This window comes from Sphaeramia orbicularis, chromosome 5 (genome assembly GCF_902148855.1).
Source record: "Sphaeramia orbicularis chromosome 5, fSphaOr1.1, whole genome shotgun sequence".
Classification (NCBI taxonomy): domain Eukaryota; kingdom Metazoa; phylum Chordata; class Actinopteri; order Kurtiformes; family Apogonidae; genus Sphaeramia; species Sphaeramia orbicularis.
In genome coordinates this window covers 46,449,785-46,474,296 of record NC_043961.1, presented here as the reverse complement: position 1 = coordinate 46,474,296, position 24,512 = coordinate 46,449,785, and the positions used below count along the sequence as shown (strand labels likewise).

The 24,512-nt window shown below is 38.8% G+C and overlaps 1 protein-coding gene across 6 annotated transcripts in view; it reads left to right on the top strand.

Annotated features, from left to right (window-relative positions):
* kif5ab (kinesin family member 5A, b) overlaps nt 1–24,512 on the top strand; it is a 142,079-nt gene that overhangs the window by 23,503 nt on the left and 94,064 nt on the right. For all 6 annotated transcript variants that reach the window (XM_030134310.1, XM_030134314.1, XM_030134311.1 and 3 more), the window contains exons 2-3: nt 13,178–13,265; nt 24,164–24,237. In XM_030134310.1, the coding sequence (XP_029990170.1) occupies nt 13,178–13,265; nt 24,164–24,237 (162 nt within the window). The remainder of the gene's footprint in view (nt 1–13,177; nt 13,266–24,163; nt 24,238–24,512) is intronic.

Below are 24,512 nucleotides of genomic sequence, written 5' to 3'. Positions count from 1 at the left end.
CTGCAGTTCACAATGCTCGCTTGACGAAGGACTTCTTCAGGGAGAATAACATCATTCTTTTGGACCATCCCGCATGTTCTCCTGATTTAAATCCCACAGAGAACATTTGGGGATGGATGGCAAGTGAAGTTTTTAAAAATGGCCATCAGTTCCAGACAGTTGGTGCCCTTCGTGAAGCTATCTTCACCACTTGGAGCAATGTTCCCACCAGCCTCCTGGAAACACTCGCATCAAGCATGCCCAAACGAATTTTTGAAGTGATTAACAAGAACGGTGGAGCTACTCATTACTGAGTCCTACTGAGAAAATTTTTTGTTCTGGTTTGGAGAGTTTTTTTTAATTTTTTGAGCAATGGTCTTAAACTTTTGATCAGCTGATAAAGAGCCTATTTCAGTTTACTTGTTGTTTTCAATAAATTACTTTTTCAAAGTGCTTTTTGTCTCTCTCCCCCTTCTTGCTTTTGTATATTGTAGCTCTACTTAAAACCTCATTAAGATCCAAATGTGCAAAAGGTAAATTCTAGCTATTTTTCAACTGGTTTTAAGATTTTGATCAGGTCTGTATGTAAAAGGAAACAGATTTTTGAGCGTGTTTCATTCATTACATAGAGTAGAACAGCAGACAGGTACTTAATACCATAATTGTGGTGAGGCTGGGGTCCACCAGGGCCCGGCTTTTCCACCACATGAATGCATATCTGCATTTATAGGAAGAAGGTGCTCCTCCAGTTAATCCCACATGTCCTCTTTTTTCAGTCGCTCCTCCTGGATACAGCAGTAAATGTCTTCAGTCCAGTTAGTCGGACTCGCACTGATAACTCCTCCCCTAAATTAGCTGCGCACATAGCTGCGTTCAAGTGAATGGGGTGTGTTGCGGACAACTCAAACTCAGAGATGTCATTAGTTGTTCAGGTGAAGGCAGCATGGACAATTCAGACTCATGTGGCACCAGTGATGGGCAAGCTACTTGGAAAATGTAGTGAGCTAAGCTACCAGTTACTCTGCTATAAATGAAGCTTCACTACACAGAAGCTACCACCCAGTCAAATGTAGCAAGCTAAGTTACACAAACACCGCAGAAGTAGCTCACTACATGTGAGGCTACTTTAAGTTGCGCCAACTTACATGGTGATAAACACAAGAAACTACATGTTTAGATTACCAAATACATGCAAAGTCAATTCCATTGGGTTATCAATATGCCAGAGTAACTATAATTAAAGACCAACAATTACTGGCCAGTTACTGACATCTGCAGACCAGGATGTAATTAACAATGCTCAATATGGTCCAATTGGAGTTTAAAGTCACGTGGAAGTGGAAGGCATTAAACAGAATGCTTTGGATGGCTGTGCAGGCAGGGGACTCACTAAAAACCAGGAGTTTCACCGAGGGGTGGGGCTCTACGTCCTCCGTCACACACATCGTGGACAGTGCACTTTTGAGTTTATCTGATTGGGTTTGAAGTGTGGAAGAGAATAATTTATTTAAGGTGAAATATGAACAAGGAGGCATTGTCAGCTTCAGATTTAAGAATTTTATTTAAACAAATGTTCAATAATAACTGTAACCCTATGTTTTCCTCATGTTGAATACATTTACATTAATGCAGCTGCTTGTGTGACCAGTAAAACGTACAAACTGCTGATTAATTCAGGATCATTTTATAATAGTGAGGAAATACCACAAATGGATTTTTGGGCAAACTAAATAGAGTAGTCTGACATGTCACTATTTCTAAAACACGTGTTTAAAAAAGAAAGAAAGCAAAAACTGAGAGTATACCCACTTTTCCAGGGACCACTACACCACTGACAAACTGGTTCCTTTAGTGCAGTGTTTGTCAAACTGGGGGGTGTGAAGTCTTTCAGGGGCCTCATGGATTCACTCCTGAGTGTTTTTTTTTTTGTTCTTCAGGTTAGAACATGTATCAGGTGGAACTAATGTTTGATCGTTGGAGCACCCTGAACTCATTTTAGGGACGTACACCAAACCAATCTACTGCCATGGTGATCTGTCACTAGACTAGACAAAGAGTTTAGGTTTGGACAATGGACAAGGACTGGACTGGAAAAGACACATGGGACATGTTTGTGTTTTGGACCGGTTTGGACAGTTTGGACTTTAATGTTCTCAGATGTCCAATGGAAACGGGCTCACTGACCCACTGATATTGGTCACATGTTCATCTGTGGAACCAACATGTGTTTGTTGGTCTAAAAAAAGTAGCTTTATTGTCATAGTTGTAGATAATTGTAATAATAATAATTCCTATTTTTATTTGGAAAAATATTGTCACAGTGAGCAGTCTGGTTGAGTTTATTTAGCAAAAATCTAAGTTATTTTTAAGAGGGAAACTGGCTGTAGTGCTCTTTACTGTGGGTTTGGTGGCTCTGAAAAGAGCCTTTGTGGTGATCAGTGTCCACATACCTCAGCCAACAACCATCGGATGTTCTGCAGAACACTGGTTCCCTCTGCATTCAAGTTGACGCTGTCATCTGACAGGTGCTCCAGGTGAGACTAGGTGCCGGTGTGGGTCTCATCTCAAACTCTGCCATGAAAATGATGCTCCTGGTCTGCTCCATACCCTATCTGCTGTCCGCTCACTGGTACCGCCAGCAACGACGCGGGAGGATGTTGGAGAACAGGAAGTGGGGAAAAGCTCCATCACTGCCCAGAGTTTGCACTGCGGTTTACAAGCACGGGCACGGCACTTCCAAGAATGTGCACGACGACGTTCCAGTAAGACACGCCCACTCCGGGCAAAACACCTGGTTCATAGTGAGTCCTGTGCAGACAGTGTGTGTACCCCGTTCTGAATGATCTTGACTGGTTGTGTTGTGGATAATATAATTACATTATCTAGTCTGCAAACTGCTTTTCCACTGTGTTGAGTGGTTGTGTTGTGGATAATATAATTACATTATCTAGTCTGCAAACTGCTTTTCCACTTTGTTAAACCATACAAAAATAGTGTCTGTGGTCGTTACCACGCTACTTGATCAAAAAAAGAGTTAAGCTACTGAAACGTTACTCGATTCAGGAAAAAGTGATGTTACCGCCAAGCTACTGAAAATTGTAGTAAGTTACTAGCTTCGCTACAAGTAGCGACGATACTGCCCAACACTGTGTGGCACACATGAAGGCAGTGTGGGTAATTTGAATACAAGAATGAACAGCTCACAACAAATGGGTTGTGATTGTTCACTTAAAAGAGCCGTTCAAAAGTGTCGACTCATCCACGAACGTCGCATCTGTCGTGCCTGGCTTAGTGAGGCAGGATGGATAAAATCGCCCAGAATACCTGATAACATTTGAATATGGACATAAAATTGTTCCTAGTAGATACCTGGGTAATGTTTCTATTCATCTGGCGAGTTTGGCAGTGATCGGGCCCTGTGAAGGCTGAGGAAAACCTGTACAAACACCCTCCCGTGCTGCAACATTGGGACACGCGTCTGACACGCGTCGGACACACAACATTCATTATAGTAGGATACACACAGTGTGCATGTCATGTGTGCACACCTCATTCACACACTGGGATTATCATCAGTAAGACACTTATGTCAGTTAAATCCACTTTTTCTGTGCTGTGTGTAACACGTAGCTATCATAGCTCAAAGTCAAAAGTTAGTTAAAACAGGAAAAGTTTCCTAAACTCACCACATGCACATCTTTATGAAGGCCATCTTTAAACTTTTGGGAAATATAGGCCTTTTTTTGATGGAAAGTACACTTTGTAGAAGTATTGTGCATATAAATAATTTATTAGAAATTTAAATACCTCATAAATAAATGAACATATTTTGCTTTTGTTGAAAAAAAAAACCCACTTGTTTACAAATATGCAGGCAGAACACAACAAGAACACAAATAACATATTTTCAAAAGTTACCTTAAATAAAACACCTGAATTAAAATTGAACTCAACATGGAACAAGTCAAATGAAACAACAGCATCAATGTGTGCGTAAGGAGCGCACTAGTATCTGCAACTTTATCTGACCATGCCGTTGTCAGTTGACATTAATATGGCTTTCTCAGCAGACATAAGCATGAATGCCTCCAAGTGTTCCTGATGAAGTGTGGTCCACATTATTCAGAGCATCCAAGTCTGATATTAACTTATATTAGCCTCTACCCCTAGCCCAGGTCCTTTACCATTTCCCTCTTCTGTCTGTCTACTTGAAAAAAATTCTGTGAGCTTCAAACACTTGGCAGCATCCTCCTCTAAAGCCTTTCAATTTCTTCTTCTGGCTTTTTCAGCCCCACCTAGCCCTTTTCTGTCCATCATTTCACGGGCCGCGGGGCCACTCCTCCTCTCTGATACAACCAGCCTCAGCCAGGAGCATGCAGCTATACTGGACTGAACCAACATTAACAAGTGCAGAGGGCTTTTCAACGTGTAATGGTATCTCCCTATATCAGTCTGAGAGAAAGAGAAGTGTGGTGTGAAAAGAGTATCCTCAGTCATTATTTGGTGGATTTTCATGAATGAAAAATATTTATACGACTTGATTAATGTCTTATCTTTATGAAACAGCAGCCCAGTTGAATAAATAGCCCAACTGTTAAGGGCCATATATATATATATATATATATATATATATATATATATATATATATATATATATATATATATATATATATATGCTGGGAAACCTCCTGACTCTCCCAGTTACCCAGCACTCCACTGTAAACAACCAACCAGTATTGCTGATCATTCTCCCTGTCTGTCTCTGCTTCAATATCCTCAATAAATGTCAGTGCTATAAAACCATTTTCTCCTGTTTCCTCAGTGGGAGGTTTACATTGCTCCCTTTTCTGCTCTGAAAGAATGTGAACAAAGTCATATCTCCTGTCTTGTTTTCTCTCACTCATCCTCTTGATAAATTATGCAGAGTGCTTCACTTTGTTGAGAGACTAATTGCTCCACTTCTATGTGCCGATACTTTATAAACAACTAAATTAATTTATTAAACCAGTGTTAACAATATGGTACTCAGTGGTAAACTTCCACTCCCAAAACTGTTGATTATGTAAAGTATCAATAACAATGGGTACAATAGGTTCAAGATAGCTGCAGGATAAATTCAGAGCAATACCACGATTGCATCTCCATCCATTTTTCGCTTCCATGTCTCTGAGACAGTCAGAGTCTCTTTGCCCTGGGGACACTGTGCCAGTTGTCTATGCTTAGATTTGCCAGCAAAATGAATTAGGAAATACAGAAATGTATAGTAATATAGTATGACTAGAGCTTTAGCACTTGTGAGGGGCTGACTGTTGTTGAGAAAAAAATCACTAATGATGCTGTTATCTGGGGCTGGTAGCCTGATTAGCTTGACGGATGGAGCAGATATTGGCAGTCAGGGCTCCTTTTTTGTCAGTCTTATGCGTGCATGTACATGAGGGAAGAGCGAGACAAGTGTTGATGAGTTTATGGGGGAGACAGATATAAAGTCTTGACAGAGACAGAGGCACACAGTTGCAGTGTAATGAGACAAAATATGAGCCCCTCCTCCTTCTTCTTTGCCCTCAGTTCAGTCAAGCTCGCACACCAACACCAAACCTCCAAAAGCTCAAAAAAGTGAGCAGCAGTCTGACTGACTGTCAGCCCAACAACATGCAGGAGGAGGAGGAACACAGGCCTAATCTTCTTATCTTCTCATCCAGCTCTGACTTTAAATATTTAGCTATGTGCCTCCCGGATACTAGCAGGGATACTTTGGTGTGAAACTTGATGGAGAGGAAAAGTTGTGACAAGAATTAAAACCTCCCTGAATGTGATGTAAATGTGTGTCTGTGTTGCAAAGTGTTGTTCCATCCAGGCAGTCTACAAATATCCATCTTATGCAGAAGAAGGTGTTGTTTGTTGTGATTGCTTCACCTTATGGATATTGTGACTCTCTCTACCAGAAATAACTGCATCATTATATATCTTCTGTCAGGAGCAAAGGAGGACTGAGCTTTTTACTCTTACAGTCGCATAAACCTTTTCAAATATAAGCATGAACACTGTTGACATCCTTCTCATGTCAACATACAGTAATGTTTTCTCAATCTTCCCTTTTATTTTTACTATTTCCTCTTAGTTATTCCACATTAATGACCTTAACCAAGCCTCAAATGAAGAGTTAATGAAATGAGAAAACATTATTTACATTTCAGACAGCACGGATGACTGTTTTGATCCCTTTAAGGCTTAATGTCAGGTAAAGTCTTTTCAGGAGATGCACAGCTTTATTTAATGGGGTAGCTATGAAACTTGGTGCAAAACAAATTATCATGCTTCAGTTAAAGTTCAGTTGGACTCCATCATTAAGTAATCTTTTTGAATAATACTCAAAACATATTACAACATACACTGCTATAGTTTATTGCAGTCAAAGGACAAGGGCCATAATGAAGCCAATGTGGAAGTATCTTAAAATTGTAATACCACTTATGGCTGCTGGGGGTTACACCAAAAAGACCAGGCTCCTGTAGACTTACACTGAACTTCTCTCTCTGAATACTAAGTTAGCAATTTTTTTCTAGGACTCATTCTGGTGTCATTTGTTTTATTTGGACCCTGTAATAAGTGACCTGGTGGCCAAATCACATGTCAGGTTAAATAGAAGTGCCTTATAAGGCTTTGACTAACAGGCCTGTATGACATGTCGGATTTGAAATTTTCACTTTATAGTTAGTATAAGTAGTTAATAGTTTTGACTAATAAGACTATAAAATTAGTTTGTTTTGCAATACTTGATAAAGTTTACCATTTTACCGAATCAGTAACCTAAGGCTTAAACCTTTGCCCACCTCTGACCCCTCAGGCTCCCATAGTTCTGCCCCTTTTGTCCAAAGATAGTCATTCCCAGCTCCAAAATGCCAACATGGCAAAGGGTCTGCAATTCGCAAAGGGTGACATCACAGTTCCTCCATGCTCTAATTATATTACACCACATGTGGTTTAAAATGTAGGCAACAAGAGTACACTTGAGCAGGTACTAATTACTACTACACTGATATTCCACTAATTTTTGCATTTACATGCAACTCTCCATACTCCACTTCATGTAAACTGCACCCATTATGTGCATTCCACAGCTATGCCCTTCAACTACAGTTCTTTGTATTTCATTGTTTCAGCAGCCCCCTGGAAAAGGTCAGCATTGTGATATTTGTTCAATCCCAAAAAACCTGTTGATGTCCATGTCTTTCATAATATGTAAAAGTAGGTGATTTTCCTTCATTAATGTGAGTTTTTGTTTTGGACATGCATCTCTACTAAGGTCTGAAAAACTGTTTGCTAATTGCTTGTACAGAAAAGAAGCCATGTATCAAGAACTGTTGTGAACACCCCAGACATGTATTCTGAACATGAGGTATACATGTACAAATAATGCCCCTAAAACCTGGATACTACCAGCATATCCCACATCTTGATTAGAAAATGCTAATTTGGTTTCGATGTGCTTTATATTGTCATTTGGAATAATATTGCAACATCACTGTGCATGTAATTGCAGTTGTTGTCATGCATTTCATCTGTTATATACTCTTCTGAGTAAGCAGGCAAGCAATACACTTGTTTGCATAGATTCGTCACTTAACACTTACACAATGTGACTTGTAGCTATTTTGTCTAACCACTGTCCATGGGCAAATTTTTGCTTAGACATAAATACACGTGTCTGTTGACAAATGTGTGTGTGTATGTGAAACCACTGCCTGTGGGCAGGTCAGCCTCTTTGTCCTGGAGTTTAACAGCCCTTTTTGCAAGCAACCCTCCATCTAAATTCAGCTGCTGCTGATGCAGTTCTTTCCTTTCCCTTTTATCCTAGACCTGTTTAACTCATTTTTTGCATTCACTTGATTGTTCTCAATAGTTTTTTGTTCTGTACCTCCTTCATTTGTTCAGTCTTGATTGCATTTCAATTGTTGCTCTTCATGCTTATTATACGACTTGAATTTCTACTCTCATTTCTTTCCGCTCCCTACTCTCCCTCTTTCTTTTGGTTTTATTCAGTAAAATCAGCCCTTCTAAATATTCTTACAGTTGTTTATCGTAACAGTTTCAGTTCTTTCTCTGTGTATCTCTTTCTCCTGCATCCCACTGCCTCTTTGTCTTTTGGCAGACAGCTGCAGCTTTCAGGCTGGACAGAGCATGTGGGTGTTTGACATCACACACACAACCAAGGGCCATGAACATTGACTGCATGTACAAACATAATTGGATGTATTATTTACACACACATGCATAAACATGCATATCCACACACACCAGCTTTCCCTAACACTATCCCAGCCTGCACGCAAATAATAGAAAAGGCTTCTGTTTAATGACACAAACCAACAAACAACTAATCTTCTTTGTACCTGAATGGACCAGCACTAAGATGGACATGCAGATTGGAAAGCTTAGAGTATGTCTAGTGCACTATTATCATATTCATGCAGCACAGGAGCAGATTACAGCTTTAATGGTGCAGCCAGCAGAACAAATGATTGGCAAAGGGCTGTTTTTCATCCAGCTTATATAACTGACTCATTTTATTCACGCCAATGAAGACCACATCATAATTTGTAGCTGTCTCTCTCTCTCCCTCCTTCCTCCCTCTGTGTGTTATTTAGCATGGTTTGCATGTGCGTGTACTGTGCAGCATTACAAGCGGTTCATTGGGAACAGTCAGACCTAATCACTTGTGACAGGGAGCTTGTTTGTACCTGCAACTGTGATTATACCATTTCAAAACACAGCTAAATGTTTCAGCCTATTAAGAAGTGGAAGAAAAATATGCAGAATTGTAGCTCCAGCTCTGCCTCCATCCTCTGTCGTAAACAAAGTATTTTATGCGAAACTGAAAGTCTGAAGTGGGAAGTCAGACTCAATGTCTTGCTAAGTAACAATGCTGCCTGATTTTCAGCTACAGCTCTTGGGAGTGGCACAGTTTTCCTGTAGCAGTGGACTTTTTTCATAAAATAGGTTAGTGCTGAACCACTGAGCAGCAAGAGATTAATGTTTAGATCTATCTCACTTTGTTACAAAAAAACAGCAAAGTATCTCAATTGAACATAGCTAGTGTCTAGAGGTTTGAGGAGTTCCATGAAAACATGTTTCATATATTGATAATCTTACAGCATGTTATAACATTTTAGTTTTTGTTACAACAAATTTACTGATCTTTTAAAGCAAAACATATTTTACTGTAGCAAATTTTGTCTTCCTACAGTGCTGCAGAAATTGACAACCACAAGAATGTAAAAAATGAATGTGACTCTTGAGCATGTGTAATAAATGTGCTTGCATCCTATAAAACAAACGTGATAAATCATGAGTTAAACTAAAAGAACATTCATCCTTGAATGCTGGGAAGAGAACTTATTATTCAAGCCACTGATAGATTTATGTTCATTGGGATTTTGTGTTTAGCGTGTTGTTGACTCTGTCATTCAAAAGGCTGTGGAGGAGCGGTTTCTGTGTGTAATACTTGAAGGTGCAGGGGGATTATTGGTGTATTTTATCCCAGACTGCTGGTGCAGGCATAATCATGGTTTAGTGTGGCTTTTATATGAAGAGCAGAAACACATGTAGTAAATCCTTGAAAGTAATTTTCTTTATGGTACATTATGTAATAATAAAACGTATAAGCATGGTGATTGGTTATTGTGTTGAGACCAATGAAAAGTAATCAGTTGCTGCTTCTGGCAGCCTGTTGAATCTGTTCTTGCACTCCATGTCTTAACAGTTTTAATCAGAGATTGACCGATTATTCATATAGACTAAAAAATAATCAGATTTGGCCTGTGATTAATTTAAAAGGATGGTAAACTAAAAAATGAATGCAGATACATCCTCCACTGGATGCATCCTCTTCAGTGCTGTAGCTGTGGATGGTGTTAGGGCTTTCAATATTTTAATTTAAAGAAGTACACTGCAGACAAAGTACAGAAGAGAGGCTCTTAAGCAAACACAGACAATAAACAGAATGACTTGCACAAACTTGTCTGAACAAGATATCAATTTGCCCAGAAATGATTTAGTGTATCTTGAATTTGAGGACCTATGGTATTTTGCATATTTGTTTTTATTTATGAATCTGATGTGGATTGAGCTTTGTTAATTGACACAGTACACATTTTGGCAACATCAAATAAGATACATAGTCACTAACTTGCAGAGAAAGTACAGAAAATACAAAAATCATATTCCACAAAGTCAGCATAGCTCCATTTAAACCAAATGTGTAGTCATGCAGCTCTGCACAATGAGCAGTGAAGGTCAAAAGCTCATTCTCTCCTGATAGGTTTCGGTCCACTTCCTCAACACATTCTGTTTCTCATAGTGGATTGCAAGAGACAGCCTGTCCCATGAATCCTGTGGGACAGGCTGTCTCTTGCAATTGCACATACAGATAAAAACAATATTTGCACACTAACCTGATCAGAACCAGATTGAAAAAGCAAAGTTAAACAAGTCATGGGGAAAATACTATTATTCATCTGTCATGGTATTTGTATATTATTTAACTTTTCTTTTGAGAATTTTTTAATGCCACACCGTAGGACAAATTGATAGTGTAATTCATTGAAAATGAGAAAACTTTTACCAGAAACATTTTTGTATTTATTATTTTTTTGTCCTATATATTTCTAAACATTCAAACTTCACACATTTTTTTCTGAAAACCATGTCCTCAATTGTGACATGTTATCCTGATCTGAAATTTAGGTAACTTCACCAACCACTTTATTACATGAAGGAATGTTCAACTAATGTATATTTACCTTTTTTTTAGTACTAAAACTGCTATGTTTTGTTTTCTTTACCATTTTACCATGTCATTAAGGTAGCATTTAGCATTAGCTCAGTCATTACTCCTCAAGTTCTAAAGTTATGAGAGCTTTTTGTCCTAAAATGGTCTCCAAAGAGCCATGCCTGCGATGTCCAAAATGCAAAATCTTGGCTCTTGTAGTCTCTTCTATTGATCATTTTTAGTTAGAGCTCGGCGATTAGATTGTGACTATTAAATACAAACAGTGTGATCAAAACTTTGCTGTTCAGTTGACATTCATTTTAAATGGCCGCCAGTGTAATTTTGGAGTCTACTACAGATGGTAACCTATAGGTTTATAGGATTTAGGGCTGTAATGATGTGATACATAAAGATATGAATACTAATGTTACAAATACTATGTAAATATTTTTCTTTTTTTTTTCTTTTATCTTTTTAACTCTCTTGTGCGGCCTCTCTTTTTAATTTCCTTCTTGTCTGCTATGTCCGCTGAAATTAGGGAGAATACTATAATGTGGTACAGAGTATCTCTACTCTGTATTCAATATTTTCTGTACAAGGTCTCTCCCAAACGTAACTAACCATTTAACTATAAAATGTCACAAATTCACAGCCTCTGTAGAGGCTTTTCATATGTAATTATGGATGCATGAAGTGAAGATGAGTGGTGACATCTGGGGAGTGAGAGACAGAAGACAAAAAATAATGACTCATTTAACTAATGGTTTAGTTGACATTTTGCAATGTGTGTAAATCATCTATCAGTAAAACATGATCATGTTCATTTAGAAAATATGCTCTATATCACACATAATCAAGCTACTTTTCATTGTACTGATTTCTTAAGTCAGGATACTTCAACAACAATACAACAAAACATTTTCTCTTTACTGCAGAAAGAAGCACTTTAAACAGAAGTAAAAATATGTGTTTTTTAAAAAGATTTGTTTTAATAAGAAATTCTTAAATGGAAGTTGGAAATAAAAATGATAGCCGTTACAAGGATTAATAAGGAAACTGAAGGATTAATCAACTAATAAAAAAATAATCGATAGACTCATCGAAAAAATAATTGCCAGATTAATCAGTAATAAAATAATTGTTAATTACAGCCCTAGTGGCATTACTATCACTAACATAGGTCACTGAGTATATTTATTCGAGTCCATTTATAGCAATACATTAATGTCTGTTCACAGTAAAGTGTTCAGGTTTAGTTTAGTTTCTCTTTTCTTTAACATATTCAAAATTCAGCAGAAATGCACTACCTCTTGTTTCTCTTAAATGCAGTTGCATATTTCTCTCCTTGGTGTGTTACACATATAAAAACAAAAAATTAGATTTTACCTCAAAATGTTAGAAAATAGTTGAGTGCCTCAGTAAGGGGAGATATAATGATTGCTTACTGTAATTTGGTATAATTTAAGACAGTTCTTAAAGGAGGACAGCAGAGTACAACTTGAATATATGACTGTGTGGTTGATTTAATTAATGTCTGGGTTAACTGGCATCTCAGCTGAATGACACTAGTCAACTATTTTATTCTAAGACTGGCAAAGCAAGCCTACATTCTGAACCAGCATAACATGGCCTTGTGATGAGCTGAACGTCTGAGAGCACTTTAGCTGCTTTGTTGGCTGAATTGTTTGATTCCTCACTGACTGGTTGTTTGACTAACAGACTGTTGTGCTGGTTCTGTAGCCTTGTTTACTGATTATTATTATTTCTTTCTCTCCTCATGGGCTTTCCTTTTTCTTCCTTGTATGCAGACATTGGCTTCAGGTCATCTACTTTATTTTGCCCTCTCTGCATTTCCACTCCTCTGCACCAGCCTTCCTCCACTCCAACTCTCCTCTCTGCTCTTCAAGTCCTTGAACGATGGCCTGTAATGGCTTCACCTCAGATGTGATTTCTCTCGCTTTCCCTCTTGGGGTCACGCAGCTTTTGCGCTTGAAGCTCCGTGTTGCAGGACTCTCATTCGAAACACCCACTGCTTCCCAGTAGCAGAAAGCACACGAATAAAATATAACACGCACACATACACACAAGCATAACACTCAAGGGAGACAGATGGGCCCCTTAATGTGATATATTCACTGCCATTTGTGTCCACACACACAGATGGATACAGTGTCCATAAAGCATGTTCATGGTGCATAATGAAAATATTGATGTGGCACTTTTTTATAGTGGCAGTATGGCTTTACATAATGTTTTAGTGGTAAACATAATGTGCGTGAAGACTCTTTCTCATACACACACCCACATGCCCTGCTACACAAACTACCCAGAGTGAATGATACAAGGAGTCACTGTGGGGACTGAGGTAATCTGAAGTGCTCTCTAAACTGTGTGTCTTGTAACCGACTGTATTTGTCTTGGCCTTTACAGGGGAAGTCATATGTGTTTGACCAGGTGTTCCCCACTAACACCACCCAGGAGCAAGTCTACAATGCCTGTGCCAAGCAGATTGTCAAAGGTGAGTCATGCTCACTTTGTCTCCTTTGTGTGAGATCCACAACAGAAAAATCCATCTCAAATCAACTGTCAAGCATCCACATATTAGCTGATCTTGCTGGATCCATGTGATGCTAAAGGGCCCCAGGAGTCATGTTGGGTAGACTACGTGGCTCTGACCGTTTAATTATTTTTACTTTTTTTTTATGGTTTCACCACTTTTTGGTGGATGGTTATTTTAACAAACAACATGGACACTCTTATGGGTTTACAGTTCACAGTTCCACCCTTTATTGATCCAGTTAATCTAAAGATCATTAATCATTAATGATCATTATTTTTATGTCAGTTAATGAAATTGATTTAGTTTTTTAGCTTCATTATTTTAGTATTATAATAATAATCCAGGTAGTTGGTAAGAGTGGGAGCTAACAGGTAACTTCACATTGCCTTAGATTAATTAAAGTGTCCTTTTCTGTGTGACATGCACAATACATAGGTAGTTTGATAGTGAGTTTAAAGATTGGACTGTGTTTCAGTGTAAAAAAGATCATGGGTCTGATGACTCCAGGTCCTGTTCCAGAGTGACGGTGGATCAGGGTGAGAAGAGAGGTGGATGAAGTGATTGCCCATCATGACTAGTGCCTACTGGGTGCAGTGTTATGATCTGGGGTTGCTTCAGATGGTCAGGTCTAGGTTCAGTAACATTATCTGTTCATGAAATGAGGGCAGCTGAACCTGAATAGACTGAATGACCAGGTCTGAACATCAGTGGATTTTTTTCTTCCTTGATGACACAGACATATTCCAAGATGACAGTTCATACACAATTTGATTCATCAGGATCAAATTGTGAAAGAGTGTTTCAGGGAGCATGAGACATCATTCTCACATATGGATTGGCCACCACAGAGTCCAGACCTGAACCCCACTGAGAATCTGTGGCATGGGCTGGAGAAGACTTAACACTGTGGTCCGATGCTTCATCATCGATACAGACAGAAACATATGTGACTAGGGGTGTAACGGTGCGCTTGTTTGTACCAAACCATTTCGGTTCAGGGCCTTCGACACAATATGGAGGTGTACCGAACAAATACATGTAGCCTATGTGAAGAACACAAATACTTGAAAAGAGCAGGGTGGTCGCAAGCAGAACCCATGTGCAGGGTTTCTCTACATTCTCAGCATCTCTTAAAAAACACTTTATTCTGAGGCTGGGGCACCGATAAGGGGGCGTGAACATGACAACAGAGTGTAACAGAGGCACAGAAGCTGGGTTGGACGTTCAAAGCATGTTAAAGGTGGGGTGCGAGATGTTTTCCTGGAGCATTGTTTACTATATTGCTTAAAATCCCCTTCACTCCCCGATTACAACCAAATAATTAAATGCTCTAACACAAAAATAAAAAAATGTAGTCACCTGTGGAAGGGACAGGACTGAAAAAACACCATCCAATCATTTTGAGTGCCCAATCGAAATGATTGAACGGTGATATGTCTATCAAAGTCAACTGCCATTTGTCCCTCCCCCCTCTGTGCGTACCCCTCTTCGTGCATGGATCGTGTGTTCTCAAAGGCTTGAAGCGCTTTTACAGGAAATGAACCCAGAGCCAGAGCTTGGCTATATTAGCTATATTAGGATGTAAAGTTCACCAGCAAACTGTTTTGTCACTGACATAAATCACTAGGAAGTGTAGCGTTAGCCAGCTAGGTGTGAATTGGGGCTGTTCTGTAAGAGTGGGGGTGTTGGAGGAGACTGAATGAGGTATGCATGGATCGGAGATGGAGCCGGGGACAAAGCCGGGGTTGAAGCCGGAGCCAGCGGCCGTAGCCAGGGCTGTCGCCGGGGCCGGGGCCGGAGCCGTAGGCAGGGGCTGGGGCCAGCGAGTTGTTGCTGTGCAACGATCGTGAACCCTCAGGAACAAGCATTGGGCGTGCCAGTATTCTGGAGGTATGGCTTTGGGGGGATGTCTGAAGACAGGGGTTTGGACTTTTGAATTGAGTATTTTCAAAATGTAGCTTGCCCGAACCATTTTTCTAAGATCTCGTACCCCACTTTTAAGTTTCACTTTTGGTTTTTGGTACTTATGGAGCGCACCCTCCCTTCACGGGTATCCTTCACTGTACTGAAAGGTATTGCAAATGTGTCAAACCGAAGACCCCTGTACTGAAAATGTACCGAACCGAAAATTTTCTGTACCATTACACCCCTATATGTGACATTATGTTATTGCATTACATATGCTATTATGTTGCACAAAAGATACTAAAGCAAAAAAAAAGCAGCAATTATGCCGTGCAGATAGATCATCAAATGGGCGGATGCATTTGGTAGATGGTATGGGAGGAGAGATGCATATCACCGGAGTATTCAGCAGAGCAGTTCAAGTTGACTCATTGGCATTGCTGTATTACTTTTTTTGGTTGAAAGAATACATAATGTGGCATAAGTTTTATAGTAGAGGCATATAATTGTTAATTCTATTCTAATTGTTAATTCTATAATGTTAATTCTGTTCATTCTCTTCCTAGAAACACCAATGAGCCATTAATTTGCTGTAAAGTGTATAAGAATATATTAATATCAAATGCATTTTTAATTCAGAAAGGTTGAGATCATGTATATCTGCATTGTGCATAAATACACAATAGTAATATTTTCTTTTGGCTTTGGTTTATTGCAGGCTGAATGCTGTTCTCTCTGACCTTGATTGCTCTCCCTGTTAAATGTTTCCCCTGACATGTTTCAGACTTCACCTTTCATCTCATGCCTTCCTTTTCCTAAATCCTTAACCTTTATTTTTTCCCCCAACCCATTACAGAAATTCGTCTTGCCTTTTCATTTTGTACTTTCTCAGCCTACATGGTAATCTCACACTATATCTCCCGCCCAATCAATCTGTTTTTCATGCTCCATCTAGAGCTAGTTGAATGGAGTTCCACTCAGTTTCCACGGTGCAAACATGAGACCCAGGCAGGGGGAAACGAAGGAGACAGATGTGGAGAGATACAGAGGGGAAAGTGAAAAGAAGACTTAGGGGTATTGGTTTCTTTTCATCTTGGGCCGTCTACCTCGCTCCACAGGGCTGTGATATGCATCTTGTTAATCCTTGGAATTTCATGCTGCATACTGTTAGGTCAACTGCATCATGTCAAGAAAATTGTTTGTTTTTTTTGCTGTTCATAAGGAGTTGCTAAAGAGTAGGCGAATGGAGAGTAAATCAACCGAACCAATAAGACACTAGACATAAGATGATTTAAGGTCTATTGAGTTATCTGTTCAAGTTTTCTGTCGCCAGGTACTAACTCCTCTTCTTATTCAGAGCTTTTCTACATTACTGGTACCCAAAGAGCTTTGCAGTGTGTGTGCCTTTCATTCACCCATTCACACATCAGTGGTGACAAAGCCACCGGCAACTGGGGATTGAGTGTCGAGCCCAGGGACACTTAACAGGAGACATCGAGTGGGAGGAAACAGTGTTCAAAAAAGCAACCCTGCAGAGTGTGGACAACCTGCTTTACCTCATGAACCACAGCTGCCTCAATGACAAGGTGCTAACAACAGTAACATATTCTAAATATTTGCTGCAACTACAGCTAAAAAGTATCTACTAAGAAGCGATGCAATAGAACTGAGTTTGACTTACTATTGATGTTTTGGTCAAATTGAAGTAGATTTATAACACTACATGAAACAAAGTAAAACATGTATAAAATATACACAAATATGTCATTGGATCACTTTTAATTAGCATTTATTACCATCAAGCAGTGTCTTAATTTTCACCAAGATCTAGTGTTGATCATGGAGAGTCAGACCGGTGTGTAAAGTCTTCTCTCTTACATCCCACAGATTCTCAATGGGGTTCAGGTCTGGCCTCTGTGGTAGCCAATCTATGTATGAATGTTATGTCTCGTGCTCCTGAACCACAATCTGATCCTGATGAATCCTGGCAGTGTCTTCCTGGAATATACCTGTGTCATCAAGTCAGGGAAGAAAAATCATTGATACTCAAAATCTGAGCTGACCTAATTTTTTTGAACACATAACCTGATCAACTTGAGCAACACCAGATCATAACACTGCCCTCACAGGCTTGTACTGTAGGCACTAGGCTCAAATTTAATGACATTTTCTCAGTATTTTGGCTATTTTAGATCACTATGACCACTTTGGCACCTGTGTAGTTTTTTTTCTATAATGCTCATATTTATATATATTTCTTATCTGGTATTTTGTATTTTATATTGTGTAAGATATGATCACTAATATCATACTTTAGACTATCTATCTATCTATCTATCTATCTATCTATCTATCTATCTATCTATCTATCTATCTATCTATCTATCTATCTATCTATCTATCTATCTATCTGTCTGTCTGTCTGTCTGTCTGTCTGTCTGTCTGTCTGTCTGTCTGTCTGTCTGTGTCTGTCTGTCTATCTGTCTGTCTGTCTAACTGTATATATATGTGTGTGTGTGTGTGTGTGTGAGAGAGAGAATTGTGTGTTCATAGTTCTAGGCTCATAGTATACATAGTTTTAATTTTGCTTTTTGCTGTGTTTTACCCTCTTTCTATGCTACAATCTGTATTACTCAGCTGCTGTGACAAACCAGATTCCCTGAGTGGGGATCAATAAAGTTTTATCTTATCTCATCTTTTGTAGGCATGATGGGTAATCACTTCATCTGCCTCTTTTCTCACCCTGATGTGCTCGTCACTCTGGAACAGGGTCAGTCTGGACATATCAGACTTCATGACTTTTTTTCCATTGAAACGTAGTCCAATCTTTATGCTCTCGATCAAACTGGTGGTTGTTTAAGAAATGAGAAACTACTCATTGCATCAATTATATAATTTGTTGCAGATAGAACATATTAGTCTCTCTTAGGCTCTTCCTTAGTTAAGTCAGAAGTTGCTTAGTGCCAACATTCTTCTTTTTGGTCCAGTTGGCCCAGATGAAAAAATTCAGTCATTTGACTAAAATGTGTCAATGAGATTAATTTTTAAGTGTCAAAAATGAATGTATTGGTAAACTTTTCACAGACAGCCTATTTAGTTTGTATTCTAACAAAAGAACCTATTTATAATGTTTGCTGGTTAGGACAAAAGCATTATGAACTTCTTACTGTTAGGCACTGAGAGCATTTGGTTTAATACAGGTTTGGTTGAATATAGTGAAAGTCTGCATCGGTGTGATAAAAAATACTCACAATGTATCTATGAATATTTTAATCAAATGGATTGCTTCTGTTCCCTAAACACAAAAACCTCCAGGGGATGCAAACTCAGGTCTATGTGGAAAAGGTCCTGAATTATTTTTTTTTTTTCATATATCTGCTACCCAGGCCAGCTGCAGCTTCTGCCCACTGAGGAATGGCAAAGGAAGGAAAGTTGCAAATCCTTCAGTGTTATAATACTTTGGGAGTATACATATCTGTTTTGTCCAATGGCAGCATTTATTATGTTGACTGGGAGCTGTGCTAGTCTTTCCAGCTCTTTCTCTTTGTTAACTGTGTCTTCCTTTTCGTTTTTCACCATCTTCCACTCACGCTCACTGGTGTCTTTCCACTGTGCTGCCCTCTGCGGTAGGCTCCATCTCATGTGACATGGTGTTTATCTCCCCTCAGAGACACATCCTTCATCCTTTGTTTCCTTACGTGTCAACCCTGGTGTCAGTCTCATGGTCATGTATAGAGGCAGTGTAAGACATGTAGTCGAGCTGTGAGTGGTGCTGATGGATGAATAGTATTTTCATTGTCATCGTATGAACGTGTGTGGTGAACACGTTGCAAGACTGCCTGAAAGGAAACGGCCCGATTCCAATGTTGACACTTGTAGATGTGGAGCATTCAGGTATAGTCTGTGACATCCCACTGTCAGATCATCATAGGTTTAAAGGTGGGGGGTGAAATGTTCTCCTGGAGCATTTTTTACTATTGCTTAAAATCCCCTCACAACCAATTAATTAAATGCTCTAACACAAAAATAGAAAAATTGAGTCACCTGTGGAACGGACAGGACTGAAAAAGCACCATCCAATCATTTTAAGCGTCCAATCGAAATGATTGAATAGTGATATGTCTATCAAACTCAACTGCCATTTGTCCCTCTCCCCTCTCCCCTTTACGTGTACCCCTCTTCGTGCACGAATCATGTATTCTCATAGGGTTGAAGCTCTTGTACAGAAAACGAAGCCAGAGCCAGAGCTTGGCTATATTAGCAGCTTGGCTATATTCACTATATTAGGATATAAAGTTCACCAGCGAACTGTTTTGTCACTAACATAAATCACTAGGAAATGTAATGTTACCCAGATAGGTATGAATTGGGGCAATTCTGCAAGAGCGGAGGTGATGGAGGAGACTGAAGGTATGCATGGAGACGGGGCCACCAGAGCTGGGGCCGGGCGAATTGTTGCTGTGCAGCGCTCGTGAACCCTTAATAACAAGCATTGCACATGCCAGTACTCTGGAGGTGTGGCTTCGGGTTAATGTCTGAAGAAAAGGGTTTGGACTTTTGAATTGAGTATTTTCAAAATGTAGCCTGCTCAAACTGTTTTTCTAAGATCTCATACCCCACCTTTAAGCTGTACACACTTTCCATAAGTCAACACTTTTTCCAGAGTTTACTTAAGGGAATTACCCACAGTTCATTGCACTGGTACATAAATCCCAGCTTAACTAGGGGAAACCCTGAGGTGTAAAAAAACAAACAATGCAAGGTCATCCTATGTTACAAACCCTGTTTTATTTAACAACATTCTATTTTCATTCTTATGTAATAATGCTACTTTGCCATGTTGATTATTTGATGGGGATCTGGTTTACAGGTTTCGCTTGAAGCTGCTGCATGTCTCATGCATGCTTGCGTGTCTCAGCAGACACTCCCAGATGGAAGTGATGAGACTCACAAGTGTATGAATGTATGAGTTTGGTGACTCCAGTCCCTTTGGAAGCAGTAATGCATCCCTAATCTGGTTTGACAACTGCCAATAAACACTAATAATAAAAAAAAAGAGGAAGGAGGAGTGAAGCAGTTGTACAGTATCTTTTTGGCTTCTATTTTGGATGGGATTTCTTGTGTATATGTTGCCTCATCTGTGTTTTTTGGCTCGCCTCTTTTATCAGCTTCAAATCTGACAAGTTAATGGATTGTTGGTGCACTTTTAGTTTTCATTGTGACTGAAGTCATCATGTCTCCTCTTGTTGCCTTCCAAAAAACATATTGTTAGCCTCATAACACAATTGCCCAAGCCTTATTTATTTATTTTATTTTATTTAATTTTTTTTGCCAAATTGTGATATCTGTGTAATGTTACTCTAACACTGCTGATTCATTTTTCATCATTGACTATGACCTGAAAAAAATATGATTTAGGTAATTATGCTATGAAGCTAACTATATGAACTGTAGTACACAGATGCAGTGTGCACATGATGGTCATGTTATTGCTTTGCTTCTTTCTTAATAACAAACATAATATTATCTTTATCATGATATCATTTGGCTTATTATTAACGCAAGGGAAGTCTGATCCAATGCATTGACGCTATCTGCTCACAACCTGTCAAAATGACAAGTTTTGGTTCAGCCAGTTTGTGTATATCCAACTATTACTCCATTAGCTCATACACTGGACTGGACCAGCAAATTCAGAAACTGACCCAACTCTGGTATTCAGTCACTTTAAGGTTATGTCTCTTAAATATGTGAGGATTTACTGTTTAGGCCTTAGGGTATGAAGTGGAATTGAATGGATAGGAAAAATCATTTTATTTACATGTACCACACATTCACACTGATCATGCAAACATTTTTCCTGGAGCACTTGGATACATGGGCCATGTGCTGACACCATGTGACAAATTGAATCAGGTCCCCCGCTACCTTGAAGTTAATAGGTATCAATTTGGTGGTGGCTGCTCCCAAATTGACTGAACTAGCATTACAACTGAGGAAGGAGACAACAGCAATAACAATGTGGTTCGTGAGAAGAAAAAAAAAATCTGTGATATGGATATGGTAACTTGGATTTAATAGACGTGACATCTTACACACAGTTACTATGTAAAACATGAAGACAGGATGAAAATATTTTAAAAGCAGCCAGGGAAATGAAACATCCCTGTATTTATAATGTGTTATTTCAATTTAATGTTCTGTTTAATTGGTTTTGGTTATTCATGTGGAATAAAAGCAGAATGATTCATTTCTTTATTCACTTGGATTATGCTGTTCTATGTTTCAGGTCAGTGTAAGCATTGTGTCTGTTAAAACATACAAGTGCAGGCCTTTTATTCTCATATTCATATTTGTTTATCACAAGTCGTACCATCATCACAATCTTGTATAATGTCACTGCACATTTCCCTCGTATGATGCATTCCTCACCGAGACTCTGTAGATCAGGACTTAAAAGGTTTTGGTGAGCGCCTCCCTGATTCAGTATTGGTCAGCTGGTCTTTCAGGGTGACGTGTTTTTCTTCATCAATGTTTGACATTTAACACAAGGGTTTAATAGACTGTGTCAGCTGTATGACTTCAGCTGTATGACTTTCACCCATGAGCTGCTTTATAACCTGAAATGTTGAGATTTTTTCTGTTTGCACTCTCGTTTGATGAAGTAGAATAATATATTAACAATATTTTGTCTTTTATGGGTGCCCTCTGGTGACTAACACTGTGGAAAGATTTTGTTTATTATGTGCATCCACAGAAGTCATTCAGGACCTCCCCAAGCTTAAATATCATATAACTCTCATTTAACACAAACTTTATGAAGCCAAGACTGAAGTGTCATCTGAGCAAAGGTCAAGATATCTGTCTTTGTCTGGTAACGTGTCTTCCTGGGTCATTGTTTACACACTTATAGTCAGTATGGGGTGGCTTTTATCATGAACTTATATAACATGTTTTAACACTTTAAATCACTTCATCATTGTCTTACATGATCACAGTGTGTAACAATGTCAATGAATATGGCATTCACATTGAACTGTTAGGCAGACTAAATCCAGCAGCACCCTGAGTGTACATGAACAGTGGAGATCTAAGCTGTAAGAACAAGACACACAAACGCAGACTAATGTTTTGTCAGGAAATAAAAAATGAAGTGCCAATTCTTTTCCTTTGCTTTTGATTCCACACTATCAAGGAAACCAAAAACAAAGATGAAAAAATAAATCTAAGTGAACTTACAGTTTTATTTCTGAACATTTTGTTCTGGCTTTGTTTTTGCAGTCCATTTTGTTGCCTTTCAAGTAATCATCCTGAAATTGCACCAGAAAAGGCAGTTTGTAACTTTTTTTTTTTATTTTTCTCAAGCATAAAATGGATTAAATTGACAGAACTTGAGTAATAAGAATGCAAATTTACCACTCAGTTGAATATGTAGCACTACATTTCAGAGTGAATATTCCAGACTTAAAAAAATAACCCCTTTATGCAATCTATTGATTTGAAGATGGTAAAGGTATTCTGATTATCACTTGTTTTAACTGTAATTCATATTTCATTTTCTAAACACATGCAATTATGTCACTCTGTTACATTTTTTTAGTAAAACTGAAACTCCTATCCCCTACAGAGGGCAAAAATGCATTGCTGGGTCTCAGGAGGACATAATGCACATATTTTTGTATGAAAATAACATGCTTTCAGATTGTTACAGTCAAACACAGTCTCCCTCTTTCATTCCTTAAATTACCTTCTTGAAAATGTCAGTGTTGTCATATCACTACAAATCCAAACACCTCTTGGTAGTTTGTGTCCAGTGCATTGAATTGAAACAGACAAGAGGCTGATTGTTGGAAACTTCACTAAAATCCGTCGACTCATGTTTTGAATGTGCTGTATATATGTGCAAAGGATAATAAAAGGATATCCTTTGTGTCTTTATCAAAAAATGATTCCAAAACATTTGGAATATAGACTAAATTGCAACATTAAAATATAATGTGCATGGTGTTGACATGATGGCAGTGACAAACAAATCACAGTGGACACCTCTAAATACAACCGTAAACAACCACCTAATTACCTGTAAGATTTGTGACTCATTTATGTATTTTGGGTCGTGTAAATGCTAATGCACTGAATGTGAATGACACAGAAAAATAACTAATGCAGGACATAGTGGTTGCTTTAGTGACATTGTACCACTGTGAATGGAGAGCAAAAACATGTAGCCAGAGTAAAAATGTATTTTCAAGCCTGAGTCTGGGCTGTAGAGGTACAGGGTGTGATGTCCAGCCAGACACCTGGTTGGGTTTTGGCCATGCATCTGTTGAAGTCTGGACCTCAGCTGACACATTATAGTTGCCCAGTCACCCATTTTACTTAGAATTTAAATAAAGAATGAAACATTCATTTATTAGAAGCAAACTGATCAACAAAATGACAACTTGAACACTAATCAGTCTTGTGAAAACAACTAAAAAGGTAATCATTGAAAATCACCAAAAATGTATTGGATGTGTACTTTGAGTTTTTGGTTTTGCTTAAATTCAGTTAAATAACATGGATTTAGTAATTACACTGCAGGCAACCATTAGGGGGAGATATTTTTGCTTTGCTTTTGTGGAGCCTCACTATGTCTGTCTTTATATATCGTTTGTTTTTATAGCAGTGTATACATGTACAGTAGTTGTAGAAACATTTCTGTTTTTCTAGCTAGTTGAATGTTAGTTAACTGGAGACAGACTGGTATCATAACTGTGCATGGACCCTCTAGTGGAGACAATGTAGGAGGGAACAAAACCTGGCCACACCAAATAGGTGGTCGGTGGCATTCCTTGGACCAGGTGTAAATTGCAAACTGTATTAATGAATAATAATAGAACCCAGTCTAAAAAAAAGCTCCTTCATTCTTTTTGTCCTTAACATGTTTTGTTGTCCTTTTGTCATTGTAGATGTCTTGGGTGGATACAATGGGACCATTTTTGCCTACGGGCAGACGTCATCTGGAAAAACACACACAATGGAGGTACGGTATGGCTAAATAATTCAAAAAGTAGACCTTTGGCTGGAGCACACGCACATACACAGATGTCCACCCCTTATTTCACAGTGTATTTCCTCCATTGCTCTCCCTCACAGTAAATCTCCCTCCATCATGCTCTATCTCTCTTTCCCAGCCCTGTGTGAGAACTAACCTCCTTTACAACTCTCCCTGGGAAACAACCCCTCGCTTTTTCAAGTCAAAAGCCTCTCTGCTTTCCTTTCTTTTAGTATTCTCTGTGCTTAATTCACCCCAAGGTC